Source organism: Thunnus maccoyii, chromosome 5, assembly GCF_910596095.1.
Source record: "Thunnus maccoyii chromosome 5, fThuMac1.1, whole genome shotgun sequence".
NCBI lineage: Eukaryota > Metazoa > Chordata > Actinopteri > Scombriformes > Scombridae > Thunnus > Thunnus maccoyii.
Window position 1 is genome coordinate 16008373 of NC_056537.1, and position 25592 is coordinate 16033964.

At 39.0% G+C, this 25592-nt stretch overlaps 1 protein-coding gene across 1 annotated transcript in view; it reads left to right on the plus strand.

Annotated features, from left to right (window-relative positions):
• megf11 (multiple EGF-like-domains 11) overlaps positions 1-25592 on the plus strand; it is an 81033-nt gene that overhangs the window by 46824 nt on the left and 8617 nt on the right. The window contains exons 9-16 of the mRNA XM_042412941.1: positions 943-1079; positions 3497-3709; positions 4197-4371; positions 15780-15900; positions 16870-17033; positions 17173-17275; positions 20113-20259; positions 21608-21742. Coding sequence (XP_042268875.1) covers positions 943-1079; positions 3497-3709; positions 4197-4371; positions 15780-15900; positions 16870-17033; positions 17173-17275; positions 20113-20259; positions 21608-21742 — 1195 coding nt within the window. The remainder of the gene's footprint in view (positions 1-942; positions 1080-3496; positions 3710-4196; positions 4372-15779; positions 15901-16869; positions 17034-17172; positions 17276-20112; positions 20260-21607; positions 21743-25592) is intronic.

Genomic DNA, 25592 nt, shown 5'->3' on the forward strand with positions numbered 1-25592 from the left:
TTGGAGTTCAAAAAGCAATGTCAAGTGAACATGGCCACCCACACAGTCAACAATAAAATGTGTTACGTTAGGGATGTCCCTGTCGACTAGTGGCTTAGGGCACATCATGGAATCAAAACATCAGCTGTTTGAATCCACATTGGGACCTCACTTGCATGTCATGTTAATTGCTTCCCTCATTTCCTGTCTGCCTCTACTGTCAACCTATAAAATAAAGGCAACAGTGCCAAAACTACATTATTTTTAGAAAGAGTTAATTTAACAGGATTGTACACTTTTTAAAAGCACTCCACCGACATTCCTTTAAATTTGAGGTGGATGTTTGGAGAAAATCTTTTATGATGGTATAAGTAATTTAATATTACAATACTCATGTGTATTACAGTATATAAAATATAGTATAGTATATAATATAATAAAATAATAATGTTATAAATAATATGTTGCTGTTGAAATACAGCTGAGAAACTGATTGCATATGAAATATGCGTATGGGAATGTTTTCAGCTAATCCAGTGAATTATACCGTGTATTTAAATCAGTGTGATGATACCTCATCACACTGATTTAAATATCATATCAAAATCAAATTTTTCTGTACAGACTTCCTGCTCATTGATTTGCAACACTGCCCAGAATTTCGTAAAACAGATATTAAAGGGAAAGATACCATGGTATAAACAGTATGGCAAAATCTCTGTGGGTAGTATATAGAGTATAAGTCTTTATACAAGTATAAGTATAAGTCTTTCTGAAGATAAAGTGTGAAAAAAGTGTGTCAAAAGAAAAACTGTCCTGTTTTCAGAAGTGTCGTCAGTGGGTCATTTAGGTCCGAATTGTCCAAACATCAATAAAACAACAGTGTAAGAGTTTAGTCTCAGTTATTTCAGTCCTGGCGAGGCTCAGTCCTGAACGAAGTTCTGTGCTGGCTCTTTTTCACAGGGTTCAGTTTGTGCCCAGCCATGCCCTCTTGGCAAGTACGGCATCAACTGCAGCAAGGACTGTTCCTGTCGTAATGGTGGACTGTGCGACCACATCACTGGGCAGTGCCAGTGCGCTGCTGGCTTCAGTGGACGCAGGTACGCAGCTGACACACCTGGCAGACAGACTGCTCAATTATTATGCACAAAAACCTTTTGTAAAGTACTCTGTGCAAACTTTTGTAATCCTACTTTGAAAATAGGTCAGACAATGGCATGATTTATTGATATTAGTATTTAATGCAAAGGGATGGTTTCATGCCGACAGTTACACATTAAACAGTCACTCATTGACCTATTCTCTTTGTTGACTTCCAAATGAGGCACAAACCTGGCTGTTCTTTTAAAAGAGAAAGGAAATGCCAGAACAGTCTCATGCTCAAGAGAAATAAGCATTTATAAATGCCCATTAGTCCATTTGAAGGTGGATTGGAAGCTTTTAATAGGGGTTTATGTTTAATTAATATCGTACTTCATACTGACCAGCAAGGTTTCATGTCTCCAGCCTTCATCCTCCTCCACTCCCTCCAGTCTGTCCATTGATCTCACCATGAGCTACATGCTGTTTGGATTCTGCTCATTAATTATAAGTAATGGTTTATATTAAGGTCTCATTGACTTCCACAGATCTTTTTAGTTCCCCATGCCTGGCAGTGCAGCCCAGAGCAGCCTGGGTTTATTAGTTCAGCTAAAGCAATTGTCTCTTGGATGGAAACACTTCCTCGACAAGACCTTTCCTTTACTTTATTATTTTGCAAAATTGCCCTCATTCATTTTGTCAGTGGCAGGTGAATTAACCTGCCAGGAATAATCTGAGTTTGTGTTAGCTCCCACCCTCTCCTGTCTAGTATAATAATACCATTGTCCCCTGATGAAACTAAAGTCAGGGTAATTTAAACATGAAACATAACTTTCCCATTTTATAATGTAATTGAGCTATTTGTAATAGCTTTGTTATGCTCTTGAGATTGATACTCCGCCAGGATTGTATAGTTAAGTCAGTATATTTAAGTGAAGAAAACAATCCATTTTCTGATCTACTCTAGTGCTTCATGTGGAGAAACTCCTTAGCAATTCTAATTTCTGTGGTTGATTATGATTACAAAGTCTTGTCCAAGCCCTGCAGGGATACTGAAGTCCTGACTGCTTACAGCATGGGTCTGCTTTTAGGGCTTCTCTGTCATGTATTGTTTGAGATTTGGTCTTGTCAGCCTGGGATTTTTGAAAATTAAAGTAAAATTAAATATTCATTATTTAAATGTTGAAATATAGAAAAGATTATTAATAAGATAACCTTTTTGTCTATATTAGAGTAATAGCTGAAGAGTTTCATTGCAAAATAAAATTGCCACTATTTTCAGATACCCACACAAACCTTATTTGTAGGAAATCATTGTTGGCATAAAAGTGTACAACAGGTTCAATATTTGAGTAATTATTAGTCATTCTAACACCTTTCCTTTCAAAAACTTCCTTTCTGCATTTTTAACACTAACTGAGAATTTCAGGAAGAAAAATTTAGCCAAAGTGGATATTTATCATTTTCCTAGTAAACAGTTGAAATAAATAAACATTATTATTTCCATAATTAATATAAAATGCATTTATTATTAGTCCTCCATCATGTAGGTAAACAACATTAACCCTCATCCTACCAACATATTTAACCAGTACAGTACAAGGACTACCGACTGGGGACCCCAAGAATAAACTACTGTAAGAAACAACCAATATAGCAAAATGTTAACTTATTTATTCTCAAAACATTATTCGTTATGTAATTAATGTCATCTGAAAAAAACAGATTATTATTATTTTGGGAAAGTCACAGTTAATTTGTATATTGTATATAAATATATAATTTTCTTTAGTACAAATTGCAGCTTTTATCCCAAGTACAATCTTTCCACAAAGCCTTCAAAATGACTGACAGAGTGCCCCTACCCCCCTGATAGTGTGTGATACTTTCAATTAGGACCCATGGCAAACATGAACTCAATAAATAGTTCCACCTATTAAAACTGCATAGGTGGAATTGGGTGCTTTTTACTGGGGTCCCCCCGGTCTATTTTTTAACAAACTCTAATTAAAACAGAAACAGAAAACAATGATATGAAGTCATTAGGAACAAATTGATTGAGAAAGTCATGAAAAATTGGAATGATAGAATAAAGCACCTGTGAGATATGACAAAAAGTATACATCTGGGGTCTGTGGGTACCCCAGTCGGTAGGATTAAGGTTAAAACAACTTTGTTCTAGGCTAGCAACTTGCAGTTATTTTAATCTTTTATTAATTAATTATGAGTTTCTCAGAGTCCAAGGTCATGTCTTTAAATGAAAAGTTTGGGAAAATCAAATATATTTAATTTATGGTAATATAAAGCAGCGAAAAACAGCAAATCTTCACATTTGAGAAGCTGACACCAGTGCAAGTTTGTAATTTTTGCTTGACAAATTACTTTTTTGGATCGCAAAGTTAAAAGTCAGTGTCCTTGCTCTGCAAATTTCCTCCAGGTGTCAGGATGACTGTCCTGTGGGCACCTATGGTCCGCAGTGTAACCAGAGGTGTGAGTGTCAGAATGGAGCCAAGTGTCACCATATAAATGGCGCCTGTCTGTGTGAAACAGGGTTTAAAGGGCCTAATTGCCAAGAGAGATTCTGTCCCCCAGGCCTCTATGGCCTCATCTGTGACAAATACTGCCCCTGTAATACCACCAACACTGTGAGGTAAGTGAGACATCTGTGCAAGCCCACACACAGCTTCCTTCTGACCAAGCCCTGAAGTGAAGCCCCTGTAGCTCAATATGAATAAAGACTTCTTCCAACTCAGCTTTGTGCACCCTTCAGCTCTAAGCCAGCACTCATTCTGAAGTCTGAACACCTCTTAGCCATGTCATCCAGTTAGCTTTTAATCGCGACCTTTGCTTCATTCATAATTTCTCAGCAGCATTCATAGTTAATGCAATGTTAATGCTCTGATTCCGGCTGGAGTTGGGCACCGACCATAGAAGTCATTACAGAATGAAGGAGAAAAGGGACACCTCATCTATCTGAAACAAGCACGTAGACACATAGATGGATGAATTGCTGTTGGCGCAGACTTCACACTTTGACCCTGCTCAGGAATGAAGTGTTGATCGTCTCACAGCTGAAACCTCGCCTCACTCTTTTTCTTTCTGTTGTTATCCCATCTTTGTTTCTCATTATGTTGTAGCTGCCACCCACTTTCTGGAGAGTGTGCCTGCTCAGCAGGATGGACAGGGCTTTACTGTAATGAGACCTGCCCGTCTGGATACTATGGAGAGGGATGCATGCTGCCTTGCAGCTGTGCCAACGGAGCTGACTGCCATCCTGTCTCAGGTGCCTGTATATGTGCCCATGGATTCATGGTGAGTATTGTGTTCCTTCACTGCTATGTAATTGTACTGACTTAGTGGCTACTGTCATGGTAATGCTATTTTATTGTTATTTTATATGTTATTTATTTAATTTGTATTTGACCCTTATTTGATCACAAGGTCTCATGAAATCTAAATGTCTTTTTCGAGAGCACCAGAATGCCAAAATGGCAGCACAATTATGTTACACAAACCAGCACCTAGCCAACATTAATGAGGAGAAGAAGAAGAAAAAAGAAAGGAAGAAATTAGGAAGAAAAGGAAAACTAAAAATGCATCGACTCGATTGTAAAACAAAAAATGATAAAAAGAAAAAAAGGACATAAAACAGATTTAAAAACCCCAGAATCAGTCCTTAAAATATCCATGACTTTTAAATAATTCAACATGTTGACTCTTTATTCTCTGTTTAATCACAGCTGTAATTATGGAATGTCAACTTTTAATTATGCTATTGGTTACATTAATTTTTCATAAAACCGTTATAGGTTAATTGTCAATTTAACCTTGCTCTTTGTAGTCTTTGTTATACTTAAGAAAACCAGTAGCCCCACTTAATAATAATAATAATGATATAAGGAGATCCAAGGAAGTGTAACAGTAACGGACTCACACCACATACTGTGAAATAGTTCATCCTTTTGCTGTATGAGCTTTACTTAGTAAAGGTTATAGCTTTGATTTATATTTCATGTTATTTGTGGCTATGGTAAAATATTTGTGTCATTGAGGTGGTAATGCGCTGGAAGTGGTCCCAGTATTCCTTTAGAGGCTTTTTTACACAGGCAGGCTGAAGCAAGGTGAGACATTTTATTATTGCCTTATTATGGATGTGCTCTATTGCACCACAAGAAAAACCCCTTGCTTAATGATTCATTCTCTCGCACAAGCTGCTGCAGACATTAATAATCAGTCGTATGTGGTTTGTAGTGACTTTTACAAATGTGCTTGATATGCCTTAACTTGTAGTATCAGAGAGACTGGGGAAAAAGCAAGCTTGGATCTATAGATGGGTGACAAATTAAAGGAAAAACATGAATAAATGAGTGAAGAAACTTAACCAGTGCTTCCACACAGGTGCACTGCATGGTATAATTAAGAAATTAACATCCAGTCATGCTCTGTGGCATGTGTAAAAATGCTAAGCAGGTCCAGTTGATTCTGATTTTGTTTCAAGATGGCAAGAGGAAAAGATCTAAGTGACTTTGAAAGAGGGTTCATTGTTGGGGCACGGATGACAGGAACTTCAGTCACAAAGGCTGCTCAACTGGCTGGTGTTTCAACACTAGAACAGTGACTAAAGTGACATCTGCATTTAGATCTACGGGAAAGACATCAGGAAACAGGGTTGGAAATTGTGGTTGACAGCACACATTTAATGACCCTGATGCTCGTGCATTAGTGCGATATGTAAAGAAAAACAGAAGAGCAACTCTTTCTCAGGTGACTGAGAATGTCAATGCAGGATGTGATCAGACCGCGTCAGCAAGAACAGTCTGTCAACAGTTACATAGAGAGGGGTGTTTCACAAACATAAGACAAAACACATGAAGGAAATATAAAAGAGTGTGAGGGTTTGTTAGAAAACCTGCAATGGCTTGTATGAAAACCACACCCAAAAGTCATACTAAAGGTAAAATATAAATGTACAAAATCACCAATACATTTTGAATATTACTGTTTAAAACTTGCACTATAAAAGAAGCAGAAATATTGCCATATTAACAGTATGAACAACAGTTACGAAGAGTGATCATCATTGTTCCAAATGTTTTTGACAGCAGGGCATTTCTAAGTCTCTTTTTGTACATAGGCAATGACACAAAGGAATCCATTAAATATACATTTTCATTCCACAATATTTGATAGAAAACTGACCATGTGATGTTTTATATAAAGGAAGATGAAGATTATTAGCCTGTCTAATTGAGTAATTGTAAAATTGTGAATTATTAATGAAATAATATCTAAAACTGTATTTAGATCTGAATTCTTATATCTCACTTTAAAGACAAATGTACAGATGTGAAGAATGTTAATATCAAAAATAGTCAATAATTGCAGTTAAAAGAAAGAGGTGCACTTGGTACAACAGCTTTGGAAAAAGTTGCTAATCTCATAAATTGTTTCTGCAGCAGCAATATTTTGTATAGATCAGTTGGAAAAGTAGTTGCCCACACAATATTACAGTATGTTTAATATGGTTAGATTAAACTATAATTTAATCTATCTATATTAAACATGTTCTCTCCAGAAGAGTTTATCATCAATCAAATGCTTAAAAAACGTGTTGGGGAAACTTTGATTATTTCTTCATTATCAATATGAAGTTTAATTTGCTCACTGTCACATTTCTTATTTCCTGTAAATAACATGAAATTAGACTTTTTGACATTTGATAACAACTTATTTGTTTGAAACCATATTAAGTAATGGAGAAGATTTAGTTGATTTAGTTGATTGATTTGATTATTTGATTCTCTAATGATTGATGAGTTGTTAAATCTCTATTTGAGACAAAAAGATAACGATAAAAAATAATAAAGGTCCTAATATGGATCCTTATGGTACACCATAATGCATAATATTTCTTTTTGACTCATGACCATTAATAAAAGTAGTTTTCTATTAAGAACACAGTTACTGAGCTACTTATAAACATTACCATGAAAGCCATATCTATAAATGTTTGAAAGCAAAATAGCAAGGTTAACAGTGTCAAATGCTTTTGAAAGGTCTAAAAATATAACTATTACATACTCATTATTATCTAAAGCTGTATAAAATCTATCAGTTAAGTTCTAAAAATCCAAACTGATGATAGTACAGAATATTGTATGAGTTCAAGTATTCTTTGTTCTTTGATTCCTTTATACACTAGTTTTTTAAAAATCTTGGCAACATTGAAATTGGACGATAGTTTGTAAAGGATCCTGGATCACCTGTTTTAAATAGTGGAATAACTTTGGCCATTTTTAGGTCAGAAGGTATGATGCCAGTTTCCATGGATAATGCAAAAATGAATGTTAAAGGCTCAATGATAGACTGATAGATGACTTCTTTGATTAGGGAGGTGCAAATTCCATCATGACCCAGAGCTGATTTTTAAATTCTAATATAATATCATTCACCTCCTTAAAGTCAGGCAGATCAAAATTACTAAAAGATGGGAGAGAACCCTTTATATAATCTAATGGATTAACTTTTGTATCAGCTATCTTTTTGACAAGAGATACATCAGCACTTGAAAAGAAATCACTGAACCTGCAAGCTATATCAAAAAGATCAGTGGAAGTCTGTAAAGTTTGAAGGATATTGTGAGGAGGCTTTCTTTGAAGTAGTTGATTAATAATTTTCCATGTAGCCTTGATATTGCTTTCAGATTTTGTAAACTGGTCACTGAAGAACCTTTTCTTTGCTACTCTAAAGATAATGTATTTGTTTTTGTACAGTGTAACTGTTGGTGTAAGAGTTAGCGATGAAATATATTTTCTGTAAAGTTTGTTTTTGATTATGGTGAAATTTTTCAATTCAGCAGTAAACCAAGGATTATGATTTTTTCTCCCATCATCAACAGAATGAATAACCAATGGAAAAACTCTCTCCAACATTTCTTTAAATTTTGATTTTTTGCTTGGATTGAAATTTCTATAATTGACTACAGAGTTATCGTTTTTTTTTTTCTTGTGACCATCTAGCAAGACAATTTGAAATGATCTAGTATATCTGTGTAGAGAATTCCTGATTTTGTTTCGTAGTTAGAGTTATTATCAATAATAGTTAAATAATATACTATCAATTAGTGTAGCAGATTTGTCAGTTACCCTGGTAGGTTTGCTAATAGTGGGATAAAAATAACTTGCATATAAATCTATAAAATCTCCTGTTGGAGAATGAGTTTCACTTTTAAAAAGTTAATATTGAAGTCCCTGATGTCGCTTATTGATAAACCCCAAAGTTTTAATGAGACTGTTATTAAAACAAGTAATGTCAGTGTCTGGTGGTTGATAAATACTACCTATGACCACGTTTTTTTTATTTTTGTTAGACAAGATTTCAGTGAAAACTGATTCAATCTCCATTTCATCAGAATGTAGAAAAAGGTCATGTCGATTAACAAATTCAAAACTTTGATGTACAAAAGACTGAAACTCCTCCTCCAGACCTGGACTGTCAGATGAAGTGAGTAGAGTTATAGGATGGCAGTTCATAAAGGCCTAGTCCTTTAGATTCTTTGGTAAGCCATGTTTCAGTAAAAGCAATTACAGAAAAATCATTATTTAAGAAGGATAAATATTGTACGAGTGGATTATAATGTTTAGTGAGACTGCGAATAGTTAAGTGCAAAACTGAAAATATTTTACATTCAACCAGAAAGGAATCCATGAAGCAGTTGAATTGGAATTCCTTGTAGTAGTCACAGGAGTAGGAAATGTTAGTAGCTGAAAAGAAGTGAATATCAGGGTCAAAATCTGTATCATGACAAACATTTTCATCTTTGTTAAGTTCAAATAGATTGAATAACATACTGTCATCAACTGTAAACCTATGTTTAGTGATAAGATTGTCAGACAACAATACAACAATACATACAATACAATAATTTTTTGATCATTAAGTAAATAGAAAGGAAAAACTGAGGCAGAATTATCACAGATCCTTGATGTCCAAATACAAAATTTTAGGAACAGGTGTACATTTCAAATGAAACCCATTTTTACAAAGAGAACAGTGAATACCTGAACCATTTTGAATATTTCATTTTCTGACTCATGTAATATTTATAGGTAACTGTTATAAACAAAAAGCATATAAAATAGTTTCTTAGTTGCACTCAATCTAATCTGTAGGGGAATCACTTCCCTATTCATTAGGTGTTTTAGAGGGACAGTGAGTAACTCACTTATTATATCTCAGATAAGAAATATCCCCTCTTTTTCTGGCTTCTTTCATTGCTGGAATCAATTTCTTGCATTTCTGTCAAACAGATTCTGAGTAGTCTTCATAATCATAAACTTCTCATGCATGGCCAATCTCAGGAATTCCTTCAAAGATCAAATTGTTGCAGTGAGACTGATTTTCCAAGTAATCAACTTTACCATTCATGTTGTCAAGGCTTGAGCTGACTGTTTTGATGTCATTGTTCAGCTTGCAGGGTTGCAGTGCATAAACCCCTCATTACAAATATGAATGCACATTTGAGAGTTCAGTGGTGCAAAAACCATATGCACTGGTCTACAGAGATGTGGAAAAAGTGATATGGTCAGATGAATCATCCTTCACCATATTCTCGACAAGGGGTCGTGTGCATGTGTGGCGCACACAAAGAGGACGGTACAGGCTTGAATGCTTGACCCCTACAGTGAGGAGATCTGGTGGCTCTGTTATGCTGGGGGGCATTTTGCTGGTATGGTTTGGGTTCACTTGTCCCCTTAGAGAGAAGGGTCACTGCAAGTAAATACAAAGTTGTTCTGAGTGATCACCTTTATCCTATGATGAAACATTTCTATCCTGATAGGAGTGGTCTTTTCCAGGATGACAATACCCCAATTCGTAGGGCACGAGTGGTCACTGAATGATTTGATGAGTATGAAAATGATGTGAATCACATGTTATGGGCTTCGCAGTCACCAGATCTCAACCCAATTGAACATCTATGGGAGATTCTGATTTTGATTTTGGTGTTCATCTCTCCAGTAGAGTCCCAGAGACTTGTAAAATCAATGCCAAGGCATATTAAAGCTGTTCTGATGGCATGTGGTGGCCCAACACCTTACTAATACACTTTATGTTGCTTTTTCCTTTAATTTGTTACCAACTTGTATATTCCCAGACCAATTGGGAGAAAATACAATCTTTGACCTATATAAGCTTCCATTTTAATAGGTTTGTACAGCAATATCTTCCCCTTTTACAAGTGTCAAATTAGTAGGGTAACTTCAATCAGTTTTCCCATTGTATTTCTTGTCCTGCAATCTGAAGTTACACAGCAACAGAGACAAAGAGGGTACATTTCTGCCAACATTACATTTGAGTGGAAATTGCCTGTGTCTTACAGCGGGCCACTGTGGTGAATTGAGCTACGGAGCAGGGCCGCAGATTGTGTCTTAATTTGCTCCACCTGTTCTCTTTGGCGGCTGCTGGGGAGGGCTGCCAGATCCATTAAACAGACCTAGAGGGCAGGAGTTGGATAGAAAAGGAGGTAGTCAGATGGGAACAGACGCACCTCATATGGAGGACTGGTTTGTGTGTGCGTGTGTGGAAGGTGAGGGTTGGGGGGTGGGGTGGGGGGATGCTGCTGTGTAATGCAAACAGCACAGATAGTTTGCTAAAAAGATAGAGTTCTGATTGTGGCTCTTAGTCTTAGTGGCTCTTAGGCTCTGTTAGTGTGTAACTTTTTGTCACATGCATGGCACATGATCATTATCACACAGTGGGCTTTTAAGATATGGTTGATGATGGCGTTGAGACTATGATTGCTGGTGAAGTCACTTCCCTGGGGGACAGCTGATAGGACTAAGCCTCCCTGCTGCATCTTTGTTCTAGAGTCCCATTGGGGGGCAAACCAAGCAAAGTGTTGGAGCAGACTGAGCTCCTGCACGCTTGATTTAGCTCTAGTAATTGGACATGCTCTTTTTGACTGGGACAAAGTGATTACATGTTACCTATTCAGGCATTGTCCCTTGCAATCTGCAGTATGTACTCACGATACCATTTCGGCACTATGTTGATAGTTTCTACAGATTCTGTTGATACTGTTATATCTGAAATATGAATGCATTAGTGATACTGAAATGAATTCCAGTCTGCCTTTGTAGGTGGTGAAAACAAATCATTTTCCTATCTCTCAGGGCTTTCTAGCCTCATCAAAAGGTTCAGAGGTTCATTTTCTGTCTTGCTGCATGAATTTTAAACCACAGCCACTCATCTAGCAGTTAGATGAACTGTTAAGGAGTGAGACTGATTGGTAATTAGTGGTGCCATTTGCATCTAGTCTCAAATGGGTACCAGGCTGATCAATGTTGTGTCAGCGAGAGGCTTTCTGGAAAAATTGCTCTCCAATTACATTAAGATACTAATAGGTATGAATTTAGTGCCTCGGCCAAGGACGACCTGGCTGCCTCTCAGGGCTCAGGTCTGGTTGCTGTCTCCATTGGCTGTGTAGTTATGTAAGGTCCTGCTGCTCTCGTGCGATGGACTGACAGCCCGTGTATTAATAATGATTCTCCACATACAGACTTCTATCCTTCGCAGCTCAGAAGGAATACGAATCAGTCGACTAATGAGAGAGCTGCCTTTCCCCTCTTGAGAGCAGACCAACCACTGGTCTCTGCGCCATGAGGGGGAAACCAAGTGGAATCCTACGCAGCCATGGATGCAGCAAAATCCATGTGGTCATTTGTGGCTGCATGACGTTTTATCCATGAGTCCAGTCACCAGTAAATTGCCTGTGCTCTGAAGACAGGCTGAGAATCCCCCCGCCATCCCCCCCACCACCCCCTGACTGGCCGAACTTCTCTCCTCACTTAACAACTGTAACTGAACTGCTTTTGTTAGCAGTCTTCATGCTGTCATTTTCAGTAGAACAAAGGTTATTGCAACCGATTGATAAAAATTTCAATCACAGACAGGCGCTTTTATGTGGTGTACGGGGAGGAGAGATGTTTTAAGAAGTGTGTTCTGCCCCTGGCGTCCACTGGCACATCTCCTCCTGCCTCCTGTTTAAACTGAGTTCAAAATGATAATGAGAGCAGTGAGCAGCCAGCAGTCCCTCAGTGCTCTGGTGAGCAAAGAAAGAGCCACTCAGGACTCCTCTGGGCCACTAATTGGAACTCTAAATCATTGTGTCACCTGTCACTCAAGGCAGGGTTTGTAAGGGAGGGTGTGGGAATCCATAGGCTGGCTGTGATCTCCAACTTAGGGAGGGACGAGACTAGTGGAGGTGGGCTGTGCTCAGCCTTTAAAGCAGAGCAATTCTAATGACAGTTGGCTGCAGAGGACAGGGAAGGAGTACTCCATGTCCTTGACCAGCTAGTTCTGTCTAATGCAATGGTAAGGGACTTAAAGAGTTAGTTTGGATTTTTGAAGTGGAGTTATATGAGGTAGTTACCTAAAGTCAGTGTATTACCTACAGTAGATGGCTGTTGGCACACATGGCTGTTGGGTCTTTTTTTAGATAGCTAAAATACGTTTTGCTGCTGCCCTTGTCCACAACAGTACATTGCTTAGCTTCGGTGCCGGTACTCCTGCCCACTTCTCCAAACTGGGAGCATGCCAACCACCATCTACTGTAGGTAATACACTGACTTTGGATAAGTACCTCATACAACCTGGCTGTGCATGGCTGTCAATCTCCCATTGGTGTTCTTATTAATAGTAGATTGAGTGTTGGCTACAGCCTGTCTGGGATGTCTATAGGCTACTGCATATCCCCGGTCCATGCAATTCACAGTGGAATTCACTATTACTGGTTTTTGCAATTTCCCTTTTTCCCCGCAGATTGGTTTTAACCAAATCCCCACACATTGTTGTCTTTTCTGCGGCTTACTTCCACTATTGGCCAGGGGAAGGTATAGATAGCCATGCACTTCTTCCAATACACATAGTGTTGCAAGCTGCTTCTGCAAGGAGCCTCAATGGGAGCTTGACAATATTACCCCTGGCACCTGGCATTAAAATGTGATCACTATCTGGATACCAATGGCGTATCCAGGACATTTTGACTGGGGTGGCGAAGATGGGACACAGACCTAGTGTGGGGTGGCCATGGCATAGTGAACCTTAATGAGTGGCGGGTGATCAAAATGTGTAAACACAAATGTTCAGTGCATCACAATGCTTCACCCTATTTACAGATAAATCATAACTGAATTCTCAGTGTAAAACTCATGTTAGCATCCATTGTAATGTTTGTCCTCAAGGCCAGGTTGTTGTTTTTACATTTTATAATACAGCATTAAACTACAGGTGCCATGCTGACTGCCAACAACAACTAAAGTTGATATTACAACCTAGAACAGCACTAACATGCAGCTACCATTCTATTCAGTTTTCTATTCCATGTACATTACATTTTCCATTTCCACTTATCACATTCTCCGGGAAGCAGTGGTTATTTAAACATATCTATTTTAGATCAGTAATTCTGTTTGGGATAGGCTACACATTTTCTAAGAGCTGTTTCCCTGTAGTGGAGTAAATATTTTATATGTTACAGGTTCAGAATGAAGCTCTGGGTCTAAACTGGTGCAACACATTTATTCATAGGGGTTACCTGTGCAAAACATATATAAAACAGTTGTCAGCAATGTTATTCATGTCATCATGGCATTAACTCAGCTTGCATCAACTCTTCTATCTCTGAGCTGTGAACTTCACTGTAATAACTTTAGCTTACAGTCCTGCTTTAAAGTTCTCAATGGACTTCACTGACTTTAAATATCCTGTACACAATGCTACAAATACCTACATGTGTAAATTGAAACTGAAAACATCACATTGCACCTTAAATGTGTTTACTGAATGACCTACTGTAGACAGTCTAACAATGGCTGGGAAATACAATAAACCTCGCTTTCCAGCCTACATTTCTACAGGCTCACAGTTTTAACTTGGCTGGTTAACTGCCTGTATTCAAGCAATAATCTCACTGTTATACACAAATAACATTATCTATATGACACAGGAAAATGCAATTAAACAAAACTGAACAAACTACTGTGGCGGGTGTATATAAACTAGACATTTCACAGACTTTGTTTTATCAAAATGGCAGTTAATGCTATCTATTAACACACGTTAGACTGTGAATTACATATGCTAATCTCTAGCGCGAAACGCACATTGTGATCGAAATGTAATCGGATCTGCAAGACAATATTTGGAGGTGGTCAGGCTCACATTGTGATCAAATCTCAGCCAGGTGTAAATTAAGTGAGAGAAAAATCAGCCCTTTTCCTGCCAGCTTAAGCAAGCTTTGCAAATACTACAATTAACAGCTATTGCTAGTAGGTCTTCCCTTGTAAAAAATGAATAACATTCACTTGTAGTATTCCTTCCCTCGGCCTAAGACATGCCATATTTATCGACACTCATTTACATATTGAGGTCAATCACAATGTGGGCACAACTGAGACAACAAGAACACGTTTTAATACCTGGTGTAAATACAGAGACCCATTGGTCCGATGTCACTATCCAGATACATGTTTATACCAGGTGTAAATGAGCCAAAATACTGCATACCCTACCTTCTTCTGTGCAGGTGCCCTGAACAGCCAGCAGTCACTAATTAGGGGACAATGACACAATCCTTGGCCAGTTGTGTACTTTGGGATGCGGGGCCAGGCTGGAAGATTGAAATCTGGACTCTGTGGTGGCAACCAAGACTTTAGAGCAGTGGTTCCCAACATAGGGGTAGGGGCCCTCATAAGAGGTCTCTGGATTAATTAAGGGGTTGCGAGATGATAGGATTGGACAACAGGAAAAAAACTTTTTTGTTGTTTTTGGTTGTTTTAGGTCTTTTTTCAAACTTTCCTCAAATTTTATTTATTGCCAATGACTGTATTTTATTACCTCAAGCCTCTAAAAATTATTCAAATAAAACAAAAATAAGTCTGCTCTCATATATCTGGTAGACAAAGCAATGGGTGACAAGAGGTCCCTGATAGACTTTGCTTTATTTTAAGGGGTCACAAGCCAATAACATTGGGAACCACTGCTTTAGAGCAGTGCATCCCGTCATCCTGGAATTTAAACATTTGTGGTGGTCTCTCCCACTTGCATCAATCTCCCTGCAGTATACCATTTTATAGATGCATTTTCCAACAGCCGTTTTACCAGCGAAGAGCTACAACTTAAGTTTTTTTAGAACAGAAATTGTTGTATTAATGAACTAGAAAGCTGGCTGAACAGCAGGGCAATGGTAGTAGCTTGGTTGGAGACAGACGGGGGGGAGTCTGGATTCTTTGGCTTGTGAGTCTTGCCCCTGTCTCCACTGATAAAAGCAGGGACCCCCCATGAGAGTAACATAGGAAAGAGAGAGAGAGCTAGAGAAGTGGAGAGATGGAGTGTAGCAGGATTGTGAAAAGCGAGGCACGGCTGGGAGTAGGTGCTGTCAGAATATATAGAGTGCATAATTGGAAGCTGGGAGAAGGTAACTCAGGGTGATCAAGTGTGGTCCTTCCTCTTGAACTTCAGTTACAGTACCATCATAAATCCATTCAATTTTACAGTTGCTTTGCTCCTCATTCTGTATACAGACAGAGTATGACTGCTCTAAATAAACAATTCAGTTGACTATGGAGAAGTGCAGTGAACCTTCCCTGTTATTCCTTTTTTAGGTCTGCCGGAGTCAGCATTTATTGCCATGCTGATTCTTTGCATTATTTCTACCACAGGGTGAGGACTGTGCTACAGTGTGTCCTCCAGGTCTATACGGACCAAGCTGCATGTCTACCTGCTCCTGCCATAATCACGCATCCTGCTCTCCTGTCGACGGCTCCTGCATCTGCAGGGAAGGTACAGTATAATTGACTCTCAGAGGTTCAGAGAAACTCTTGCACATTATGAGATGTGTTAAACTGACTGTAGATGATGTAAGGAGTCACAACATTTGCATACATATGGTCAGAATCCTCTTGCATTTTGTATTTACAACAGAAAGTATTGTTTTCTTGTACACACTGTATCACAGAACTGTCAAAGGACCTCTGTTCTTTATTCTCTGCTGTCTATGTTTACTTTTCTTTTTAATGAATGATACATCACGTAAGTTCCTCTTAATAAGTTTTTTTCTTGAGGGGAGATTCAGTCAGTGTCAATGCATTCTGTTCATAAATGTGTGAATGTGATGTACTATGTCAGTGGTTCCCAACCTTTTTGGTTTGTGACCCCTTAAATTAAACAATATCCATTTGAGACCCCTCACACTAGGTTATAGCCTTAGTTTGAATGTGGATTATGAGTTGTTCAACTAAGGATTTCTTTCTCATATCATTTCATCTAAAGGATTTCTTGGGGCCCCAAATAGGAGAGAGAGGGAGAGAGTATTCAAAAAATGCAAAAATTAGAGAAAATGAAGGAATTCATTCACAAATGGAGGGACTCTGGTGGCCTAGAGGTTAAGACATAAATCATATGTTTATGTTTATGTCTGGCCAGCGCATGTTATTCTGTAACCTTCCCCATTGTCCTTGTTTTCTGTCATCTCTCTACTTTCAAATAGGTAATACAGGCATATAATTCCCCCCAAAATCCTTAAAAAAAGGATTTGTTGTGTAACAGTATCCATTAAATCGACCCTTCAGATCTATCTTGGGACACCATGGGGGGCCCCAAACTCCAAGTTGGGAACCACTTTCCTATAGCATTATTTTGGTTTCTCAGGTGTGTAAATTATGAACTGTAATAAAATGCAGCTGCATCCATAATATTTTTTTTTTGACATGATTGTGCACAGATTGGTGTGTATGACTTCTCTTCCTCCAGGCTGGCAGGGTGTGGACTGCTCAATCCTCTGCTCCAGTGGTACATGGGGTCTGAGCTGTAATCAGACTTGCTTATGTGGCAATGGAGCTGCTTGTGACCCTATAGATGGAACCTGTACATGTTCTCCTGGGTGGAGGGGAGAGCACTGCGATGAGTCCTGCTCTGTAAGTCTGCACCAGACATTGTTAAGATCCTGGGGACCCTGAATGTTTTGAAGCAATGTATAACTTAGGATACACTGCATCTCATTGTGCCCATGTGTAGCATTGTAACAGGATAATAGTGAGTTTTTATTGTTGTCAGGATGGCACCTATGGGTTGGAGTGTCGAGAGCGCTGTGACTGTAGCCATGCTGATGGCTGCGACCCAGTGAGTGGCTACTGCCGGTGCTACCCAGGCTGGACAGGTCAGTACTGCTTTTGGAAAAGTATAATCAGAGCAGATGCTTATTAGTGGTAGAAATAACCTCTGAGGTCTCATTTAAAATATCTCTTAAATTTCTAATGCTAGTCAGACATATTGATGTACCAAAAACAGATAAATATGCTGGGGCATTTAGGGTTTCTGTTTAACAAAATGTTTTTAGAATGTCTAAGTTTGGTTTTGTCAATTAAATGTTCAGTTTGTTTTGCCACTGAGCCGGCAGGGTATGTGAACAAGAGATGTTGAGATTTGAGCTTTAAATTGGTTCTTTTAGCTGCCACACTGGATGCCGGTATTTAATCATGCTTATATTGCATCCATTATTGGCTGTACAAAATGTTTGAAGTGACTCACATGATAAATATTTGGAGGCAGAATCTGATCATTGGACCAGAATGCTCTCACAAGTTTTAAAACACAGCCTATGATATTTTTATTTTTGGCTCTGTTCATTCCATGATGTTGTGAAGTCTGACTGAACCAACAGCCGTATATATTCACTGGAGGATTCACTCTCAGGCTCTCAGTTTGAACTCCAATCCCGTCCAGACCCAAATTCGTAGTTTTACGTTAACATATGTCGACTCTCTGTTTCTTGTCATTTCAAACATTTGCTTACAGGGAAATAGCTGGAGGTAGGAAAGTATGAATGTCACAGCAAGGGTGAGGATCACTATGCTCAAAAATGAAGCATCACATCTGAATGTCAAATGCGGGGGGCTAGCCAAGGACCTGGTCTCCGAGCCTGGGTGGAGAGGTTCAGTCAGGGAGGGAATAGATTCAGCAGGAAAGGTCAAGTCTGTGAGCTCTCAGCATCCCACTCCATTCAGCCTCCTGAGCTTAGGGCATTTATTCTGGGAAACAATGTGGGTTTTATTATCTGCAACAACGGAGCCGGCAAAACGGGCCTCTCATGCTCTGAATCCTGCACAGGTCGGGACCATCTGTCAGCCTTAATTGAGTCACCAGGGTGCAGGGCTAGGGGCAGCGTGCAGCCTGGTGGGCCGGACAAACACACATACATACATACTCAAATTGTAGAGGCTCGACAATGGGCTCCCTGAAGGAAGCAGCACCCAGAGAGAGGAAGATGTGGGATTCGTCACAGGACTAAATTAAGGACGGAATAAAACGGCTATTTACAGACACACTAGAGCTATTTTTTGCAGTAAACGCTGTCACATACCAGAGTTGGTATGGCATCCTACTTAACTGTCAACTTGTTTATTTGTTTTTATTTATGGGGTTTGCGTAAACTGTCAAGAATCTTGACTCTAGGAGTGTGTGGGTGTAAGTGGCTAAGCTGCATGTGACCCACACAGTTGTTGCTGAGCTGTCATAAGCCTGACATCAGCCAGCAAAGATTTAAAAGAGTGCTCTGACTAGACACTTGATGAAGGGGCTTCATGCAAGTCCATGTTAAATAGGACTTCACCTTTTATTTCTGAAGAGATGCTAGTCCATGTGAGAGAGCAGGTAATGTGAGAGTATGTGTTTACATGCACTAGGCGAGAGAGAGAGAAAGAGGGAGAGAGAGGTTTGCTTTGCTCTGCTCACTCTGTACAAATTGGATAGTGGGACCTCTGGCACTTCTCAGCGAAAAACCTCCTTTGAAGAGACTTCAGTTCTGGCTTCTCTCAGTCTTTCTTCTTCTCCCTCACTAGGCATCCAAAGCCCCTCTGTTTGTCACCATTAGACTGAAAAGTGTGATGCTCTGTCCGCATTCATTTTCTGACAGTAAAGGCAGCCACTGTTTTTTTCTGCCTGGCCTAGCAGAACCTCAAACACACTTGCACAAGCCTTGCCCTCCTTTTGATGTCTATGGCTAGGCTTCTGACTAAATCACTGCTACCATGCCCCCTCCTCATCAGCACTAACAATTCCTCTCCTTTACTCATCCATTCCACCCATAAGGTGCCCTGGTTACTGTATAACATTAGTCCCCAGAGTTTAGACCAGGTTTAATTCAAAGGTACTGCACTAATGCTGCTTTAATGGCCACACCATTCTCAGATATTCTCTCTCATTTCAAATGAGACTTCGAAGGGCTGATGCTTGAAAGGTTGCAGAGTTTGTGTGCGTGTGTGAGAGTATGTGACTTTATGTGTGTGTATTTGTGTGTGTGTGTGTGTGTGTGTGTGTGTGTGTGCAACTGCCTGTGTGTTTACAGCGACATATTTTATTTTATGGACCTATGCATATGTATAGTACATGTGACTTTGCTCTTTAGTTTTCGAATGCATGGGTATGGATGAGGGAAAACGTGCTGCTCCAACGAATGTGCTAATGCATTCATGTGCACAGCATGAGCCCTGTATGGGTGCAGTGTTTTGCGTTTGTTGGCTGGAGCTGTGCCAAACACACAGGGACACTTCCAGACTGTGCTCTTGTAGCCTGAGTACTTCCCTTCGGCTCTGTACACTACCCCAGCTCTGCTGAAAGAGAATGGGAGACAAGCTCAACCCCTCTGGAGACCCAACCCTGTTAATCAACACAGTGCACTGGCAGGGAGCCCCAGTCAGATCAAAAATAAAATACATTTGGAAAGGAGAAACAGAGTCTGAAAGGATGGGCTGAGCTAAAAAAAAAAAACATTCAACCCACTCCAAACTGCAGCTTCTTCGTTCAGGGCTGAAATGAATCGGGGATCCATGCTGGGTGAATAACCCTCAACAGATCCACTGTGATCAGACATTGTGAATGCTTTCCTTTGATAATGTGTTTCTACAGATGGCAGGCTGCTTAGAATATTTCAGCATGTCAGTCTTTCCCTTCTTAGTGTGCATTTGCTGAATATTCCTTGTTGTAATGTGCCTGCAGGAATCCACTGCGATAATGTGTGCCCACAAGGCTTCTGGGGGCCCAACTGTTCAGTCAGCTGCTCCTGTCAGAACGGAGGATCCTGCTCTCCAGAGGACGGCACATGTGTGTGCGCACCTGGATACAGAGGGACGTCCTGCAAAAGAAGTGAGCCTCCTTCTCTTTCTCTAAGCAACCTCTTTTTATCCAAACGTTTTAGAAGTAACGAAGTGAGAGGAAGAGCGGCATAGTAACAAAAACTCCATCGCAGTATTGACCTTGCTTTGATCTTACAAGAATTGTTGAAGGGTGAGCCAGCTGAGGAGAAGCACTTAGTTGTCGGTCATAACTGCTTGAGTGTAAACCCTTCATCACAGCTATCATTTAATCACAGTGTCTTTACCCCTACAGCAATCCCCCAGATACACACACACACATAAACACATGCACACTCCTCACCCCCCTACCCTGTCCTTAACAACCAACTCACAGTGGGAGATTCACAGTCCTCGCCCAAGGCTCATCAGAGGGCATGCTCGCTGGGAGTGCCATCTCTGGTTTCTGAATGGGGTCCGTCTGAAGCTGCTCTCAAGTGATGAGCTCACTGATTGGGAGTGAAATTCACAGTCACAAACCTGTAAACATCAATTTGAGTGGAATGTGAGAGAGAGTCTTAAACAACCTGTGTGTGCGTGTGTGTGTTTGTGCGAATGATTACTCCTCTAAATTCAATGTTTACATAGATACTGTTCTTGTCAGGAGAAAACCTCTTAACTGCAGTTTTGCTGTTTTGCCTGTTTAATTGAAGGATTACATGTTTCCCCTGAGAGTGATAAAGGTGTATCACACCTTGACTTCTAAACTCAAATCTAAACCTATTGGGTAAACTTTATATCGCACTGATGTCAAACTACAAACAAGGTTGTTTTTGTCAGTTCGTAAAGGTATTTTGGAAATACCTGATCTCCTCCTGAGAACAGTAATATTGGAGCAGTAATCCTCCCAAATTACTGGCCATGAAAATAGACACATAACATGAATCTTAAAGGTTCCACCTTTATTTCTTATCATGGTTGCAAAGTTGATGGTCTTTGTACAAAATATTAGTATAATTACCTTTATATCACCTTTTGGATATCTTTATGGGTCCCATTCTTTCTATAAAGTCTTTGTTATTAACTCATAGTTGTGTGTTTCCTGACATTTATAGATAATCAAGCTGCTCTGAAGACTTAACATAAAACAGAATTTCACGATTCTCTTAACTCTTTTACTTTCCCATCTCTGGCAGCAGATGAAATGGGAGTGATTACATTAAAGACTGACTTTTCTGCTTTCCCTCTCCCTTTTCTGTCTCTCCTCGTCTTTTCTGCTTTAATTCTTCGGCCGTTGATTTTTCTGTAGCCCCTTGATCGCTCTTGTCATGCCCTTTTTCATTACTATATACTGTACCTCTTGTTCTGTCTACATTGTTGACTGAATCCCTCTCCTCTCCTGCCATGCTCTGCCGCTGCAGTCTGCTCTCCGGGGTTTTATGGGCACCGCTGCAGCCAGTCATGCCCACAGTGTGTGCATAGCACTGGGCCGTGCCATCATATCACGGGCCACTGTGAGTGTCTATCCGGCTTCTCCGGCTCCCTGTGCAACCAAGGCAAGTAGCTTTCTGTGTCTCCTTGACCTTTTCCTGCAGTTTCACTTACTGTCAAATTCATTCAGTGTGAAGTTTTTGTCATTGCTACTGGAAAATGGTAACTACAGTTTATATCTGAAAATGTCCTGGCATTTTGTCTTGACATAAAATACAAAAATCTTTTTGAAAGGCTAGGAAATGACAAGGATAGAAATAAGACAATAATGCATTATGAATGTAGGGTATTTAATACGGTAAATTAATTATTTTCCTCATTTGATACGGCACCACTCTTGCTTTTGGAAGAGAAACATATGTTTAATTGATCTGTCTCGATTTGATCAATTAATCAGTCACATGAAACAGTAAGTTATTTTTGAAACATTGACCATGTCTCCTAAAATGACTTCTTAAGATAAATGAAGACATTTATTCAATGTAGTAAAATGTCCTAATAATAAAAGATAAAGACAATAGTAAAACATATGAGTAACTAGATCTTCAAATGACAAAAGGAACTTTAAAATCAGGGATGCTAAGACGTCAGCTGAGCAGACAACCAGTGGTTCTCTGTGCAACACAGACCAGTGTTAAATTCAGGCTTTTGTTGAGTTTTTGTGATCTTTGTTGCATGTTGAATAACTTTTATTAAACGGATAGTTCTGGTCCTTGATCATGATTGGCTGAGCCGCATCCGAAGCCATTGTAAAATACTCAATAAACACACACCTGTGACTGTATTACAACAGTATTAATGCACCAATTAGTCATCTATACAAAATGTCAGATTTTGTTGTGATGTGCGGTGGAAAGAGATGGACGGGATAGAGGAGGAAGATAAAAAAGGAAGGAGACACACTGAAATTAATGAGAGAGAAATTGAAGAGCTGGAAAAGTCAAGAAACAAAGCAGGAACCCCATAAAAATGTGTTGTGAGAGAGATCCTGACCCACCATGCAAAGTGACAAAGACATTGTGAGGTCAAGTTTTTTGTCCAAAATCATATAATCACCATCTGGCTCTCCCTGCTGGAGACAGACGCTGTTTTCTGGGGGGCAGTGTGCTGAAGAGTCGGTAGGTAGGACTGCGGTGGTGCGGTGACTTTTCAGCATACATTCAGCATACCTGTCCAGAGTCAAACACCCCTTTACCAGCAAAGAGGAGTGCTAACATAATTGAACACTACTTCAACAATTGCACAACTAATGGCAATATCCAGTTAAATATTAATAATCACCCTAATCTTTAAGCATGCTTGACCAGTCTGACTGCGTCTGTGTGTTGCTTGGCAACCATTCTGCTAAATGTTACTGAAGAGCTACATTGCTTTGCGGAAGAATGATTATTTGTTATTAATAAATTATTGCATTTTTTGTTGCTGTGTGTTTATTTTGTGAAACCTTGCCAGGTATATGTAGAGGTTGTTTTATAAAGGCAGTAAACCACACAAGGCTGTGGTTTACAGTGATTTTAGAATAGCTAAGGGGCATTGTTTGGCACAATGCAGAGCGGAGTGCCTAACACCCCCTCTTGTGGCTTATTGCTTTATTCTTACTACACTCAATCTCTGTTTGGGATCAAGTAAAGTTAAAACTTCATGTGAGTCAGCACAACTTCAAAAGGAAAACTTGAAATTTAAGATTGCAAAACTATAACGTCAACTAAAAATAATAACTGAACATGTTTCAGTTGAAGATTAAAACTTTGCATACTTTAGTCGAAAAACAAAAGGAAGAGATGTCAAAGGAAAACTTAAGAGAATAAACATTTCTGAGGACCAGCCCGTCCTTAGTCACTTTGGCACAAAGTTTTTTGTGCCAAAGTTCTAATGAATATTAATTTTGGACTTCTAAGGTGGGGTCGTTTTATGATGTTTTGGTTTCAGGTGGCATTTTTATTTGGCTTCTACACTAGAGACTTTAAATTCACACTTTTCGCGCAAAATCACACTTCAGAGTCACTATGCCTGAATCCTTCCTGTCAACATTGTAGACAGCAGTATATTGTCAAACCATTCAGGAAAAACATAGTTTATATATGAATATACCAAACATTACACATTCAACTTAACACTTACCTCATGATATTTAGAAATTCAACCTTCATTGACTTAACTTCTCAAACAATCTAGATGTCTAGTACCATAGTGAAATAAAAGTAAAAGCACCTCGGCATTCTTCTCTCATTTAATATGACTTCTTGTATAATTTAGCTATCAAAATATGATTAATTCTATTAATTCAGTCATCTTGCATCACACAGTTATCAAAGTTATACCATTCTTCATGCAATTTTATGACAAACAACATTACATGATTAGACATTTAGTTTACATTAAGTTCAGATTTGGCTATAATAAGGGCTTTACTTAGTGAGAACTCACTAAGGAATCTACTTCAGATTTATAACTGATTTATAACTCCCAAATGGGGAGTCTGTGTCCATGGTTATGTGGAGTTGTCTGGTCCTTTCTCCGGTTCAAATGATCCATGGGTCGTTAAATGCCTTTAGTTCAATCGTTAATTTAGTTATTTTGTCAGAAATGGTCTCTTAGGAAGGATTTTTTTAGCACACCAGGGTTGGTCTGGCGAGTGTCAGTTGTCAACCCCCACTTGGAGAGTTGGAAAGGTCAGTTCATCTCTTAAGTCAAACCCCCATCCCATGTCTCTGGAATTCCAGGAGGGTTCAGTGGAATTAAAGAAAGAAAGCATAATGTCCTACAGGAATTCAAATAAAGATATTACAGTGTTAAAATTAACAAGTGGTTATAGCATAAATTATAAAATCCTTCTGTGTCAGCATTTTGTGAGGACACCTGTACACATTTCCACAGTCCTTGCTGTGCTCAGTGGCTCTAATAAGATCAACGGATGACCTGCTGCCTCTCACACTGACATCTCAGCCTTGAAACTTTAAATAATGGCTATTATCAGTGTATCCCAGACCAAAAAGATAAAAAAAATCAACCTTCAACAGAGGCCTGAATATTGCTGAGAGCTCACTTTTCAGACAAAGGATACGTCAAGTAAATGTCCCTCTCCCTGATTCTGCAAAGAGAGCTGCATATAAATTGCTTTTCATGAATACATAGAGAGAAAGAAACAACACATGTGCAGGTCTGTTTTTCTTGTTAAATCTAGTTTCAAGGCAACAAGGCAAACATTTCTTTGTGTATTTCCATGGCAATGTTTTTTTAATCATGTAGGAAGATCTTGTTGGCAGTTTACAAGATTATATCAACAATTTAGAATTAGAATATTTGTTCCATGTAATGTGTTGACAATATATAAATATCAAACTCATAAAAAGTAAATAGATAGTGTTTGCATACCCCATACTATATTTAAGTGAGGTGCAGGACAATAAATGAAATGAAGGCAAAAGCTAGATTGTCCATACACTACATTATAGCTCCCAAAAGTCTTTTTATTACTGACTGAAAAAGGCAACATTTCATTAGGCAAATGGCCAAAATGACAAAGACAAAGCATAAAAGCAAAATAGTTACATCATACAGACGTCATCACAAACACAATTCCTGGCAATAATCAACACCTGATCAAGATCAGCTCAATATCAATGCCTGAAGAAAGTCACAAAAAGTTTTACGGAATTACAGTTCCCACAACAATACATAACCAAAGAATGTCCCAATAATTAATGAATGTTTGCAAAATATATATAATTAGAGAGAAATGCAACATACAGAACTTTTTAAACAACTTTTAAAGGACCAGATAGGCTATGGTTTAAAAAGACAAAATTTAAATACCAATTCCAAGAGAAGGATTGTCGATTGTTGCCAGACATTGTGTTTGTGATGACTTCGGTATGATGTAACTAATCTGGTGTCTATATATGCCTTGCTGTT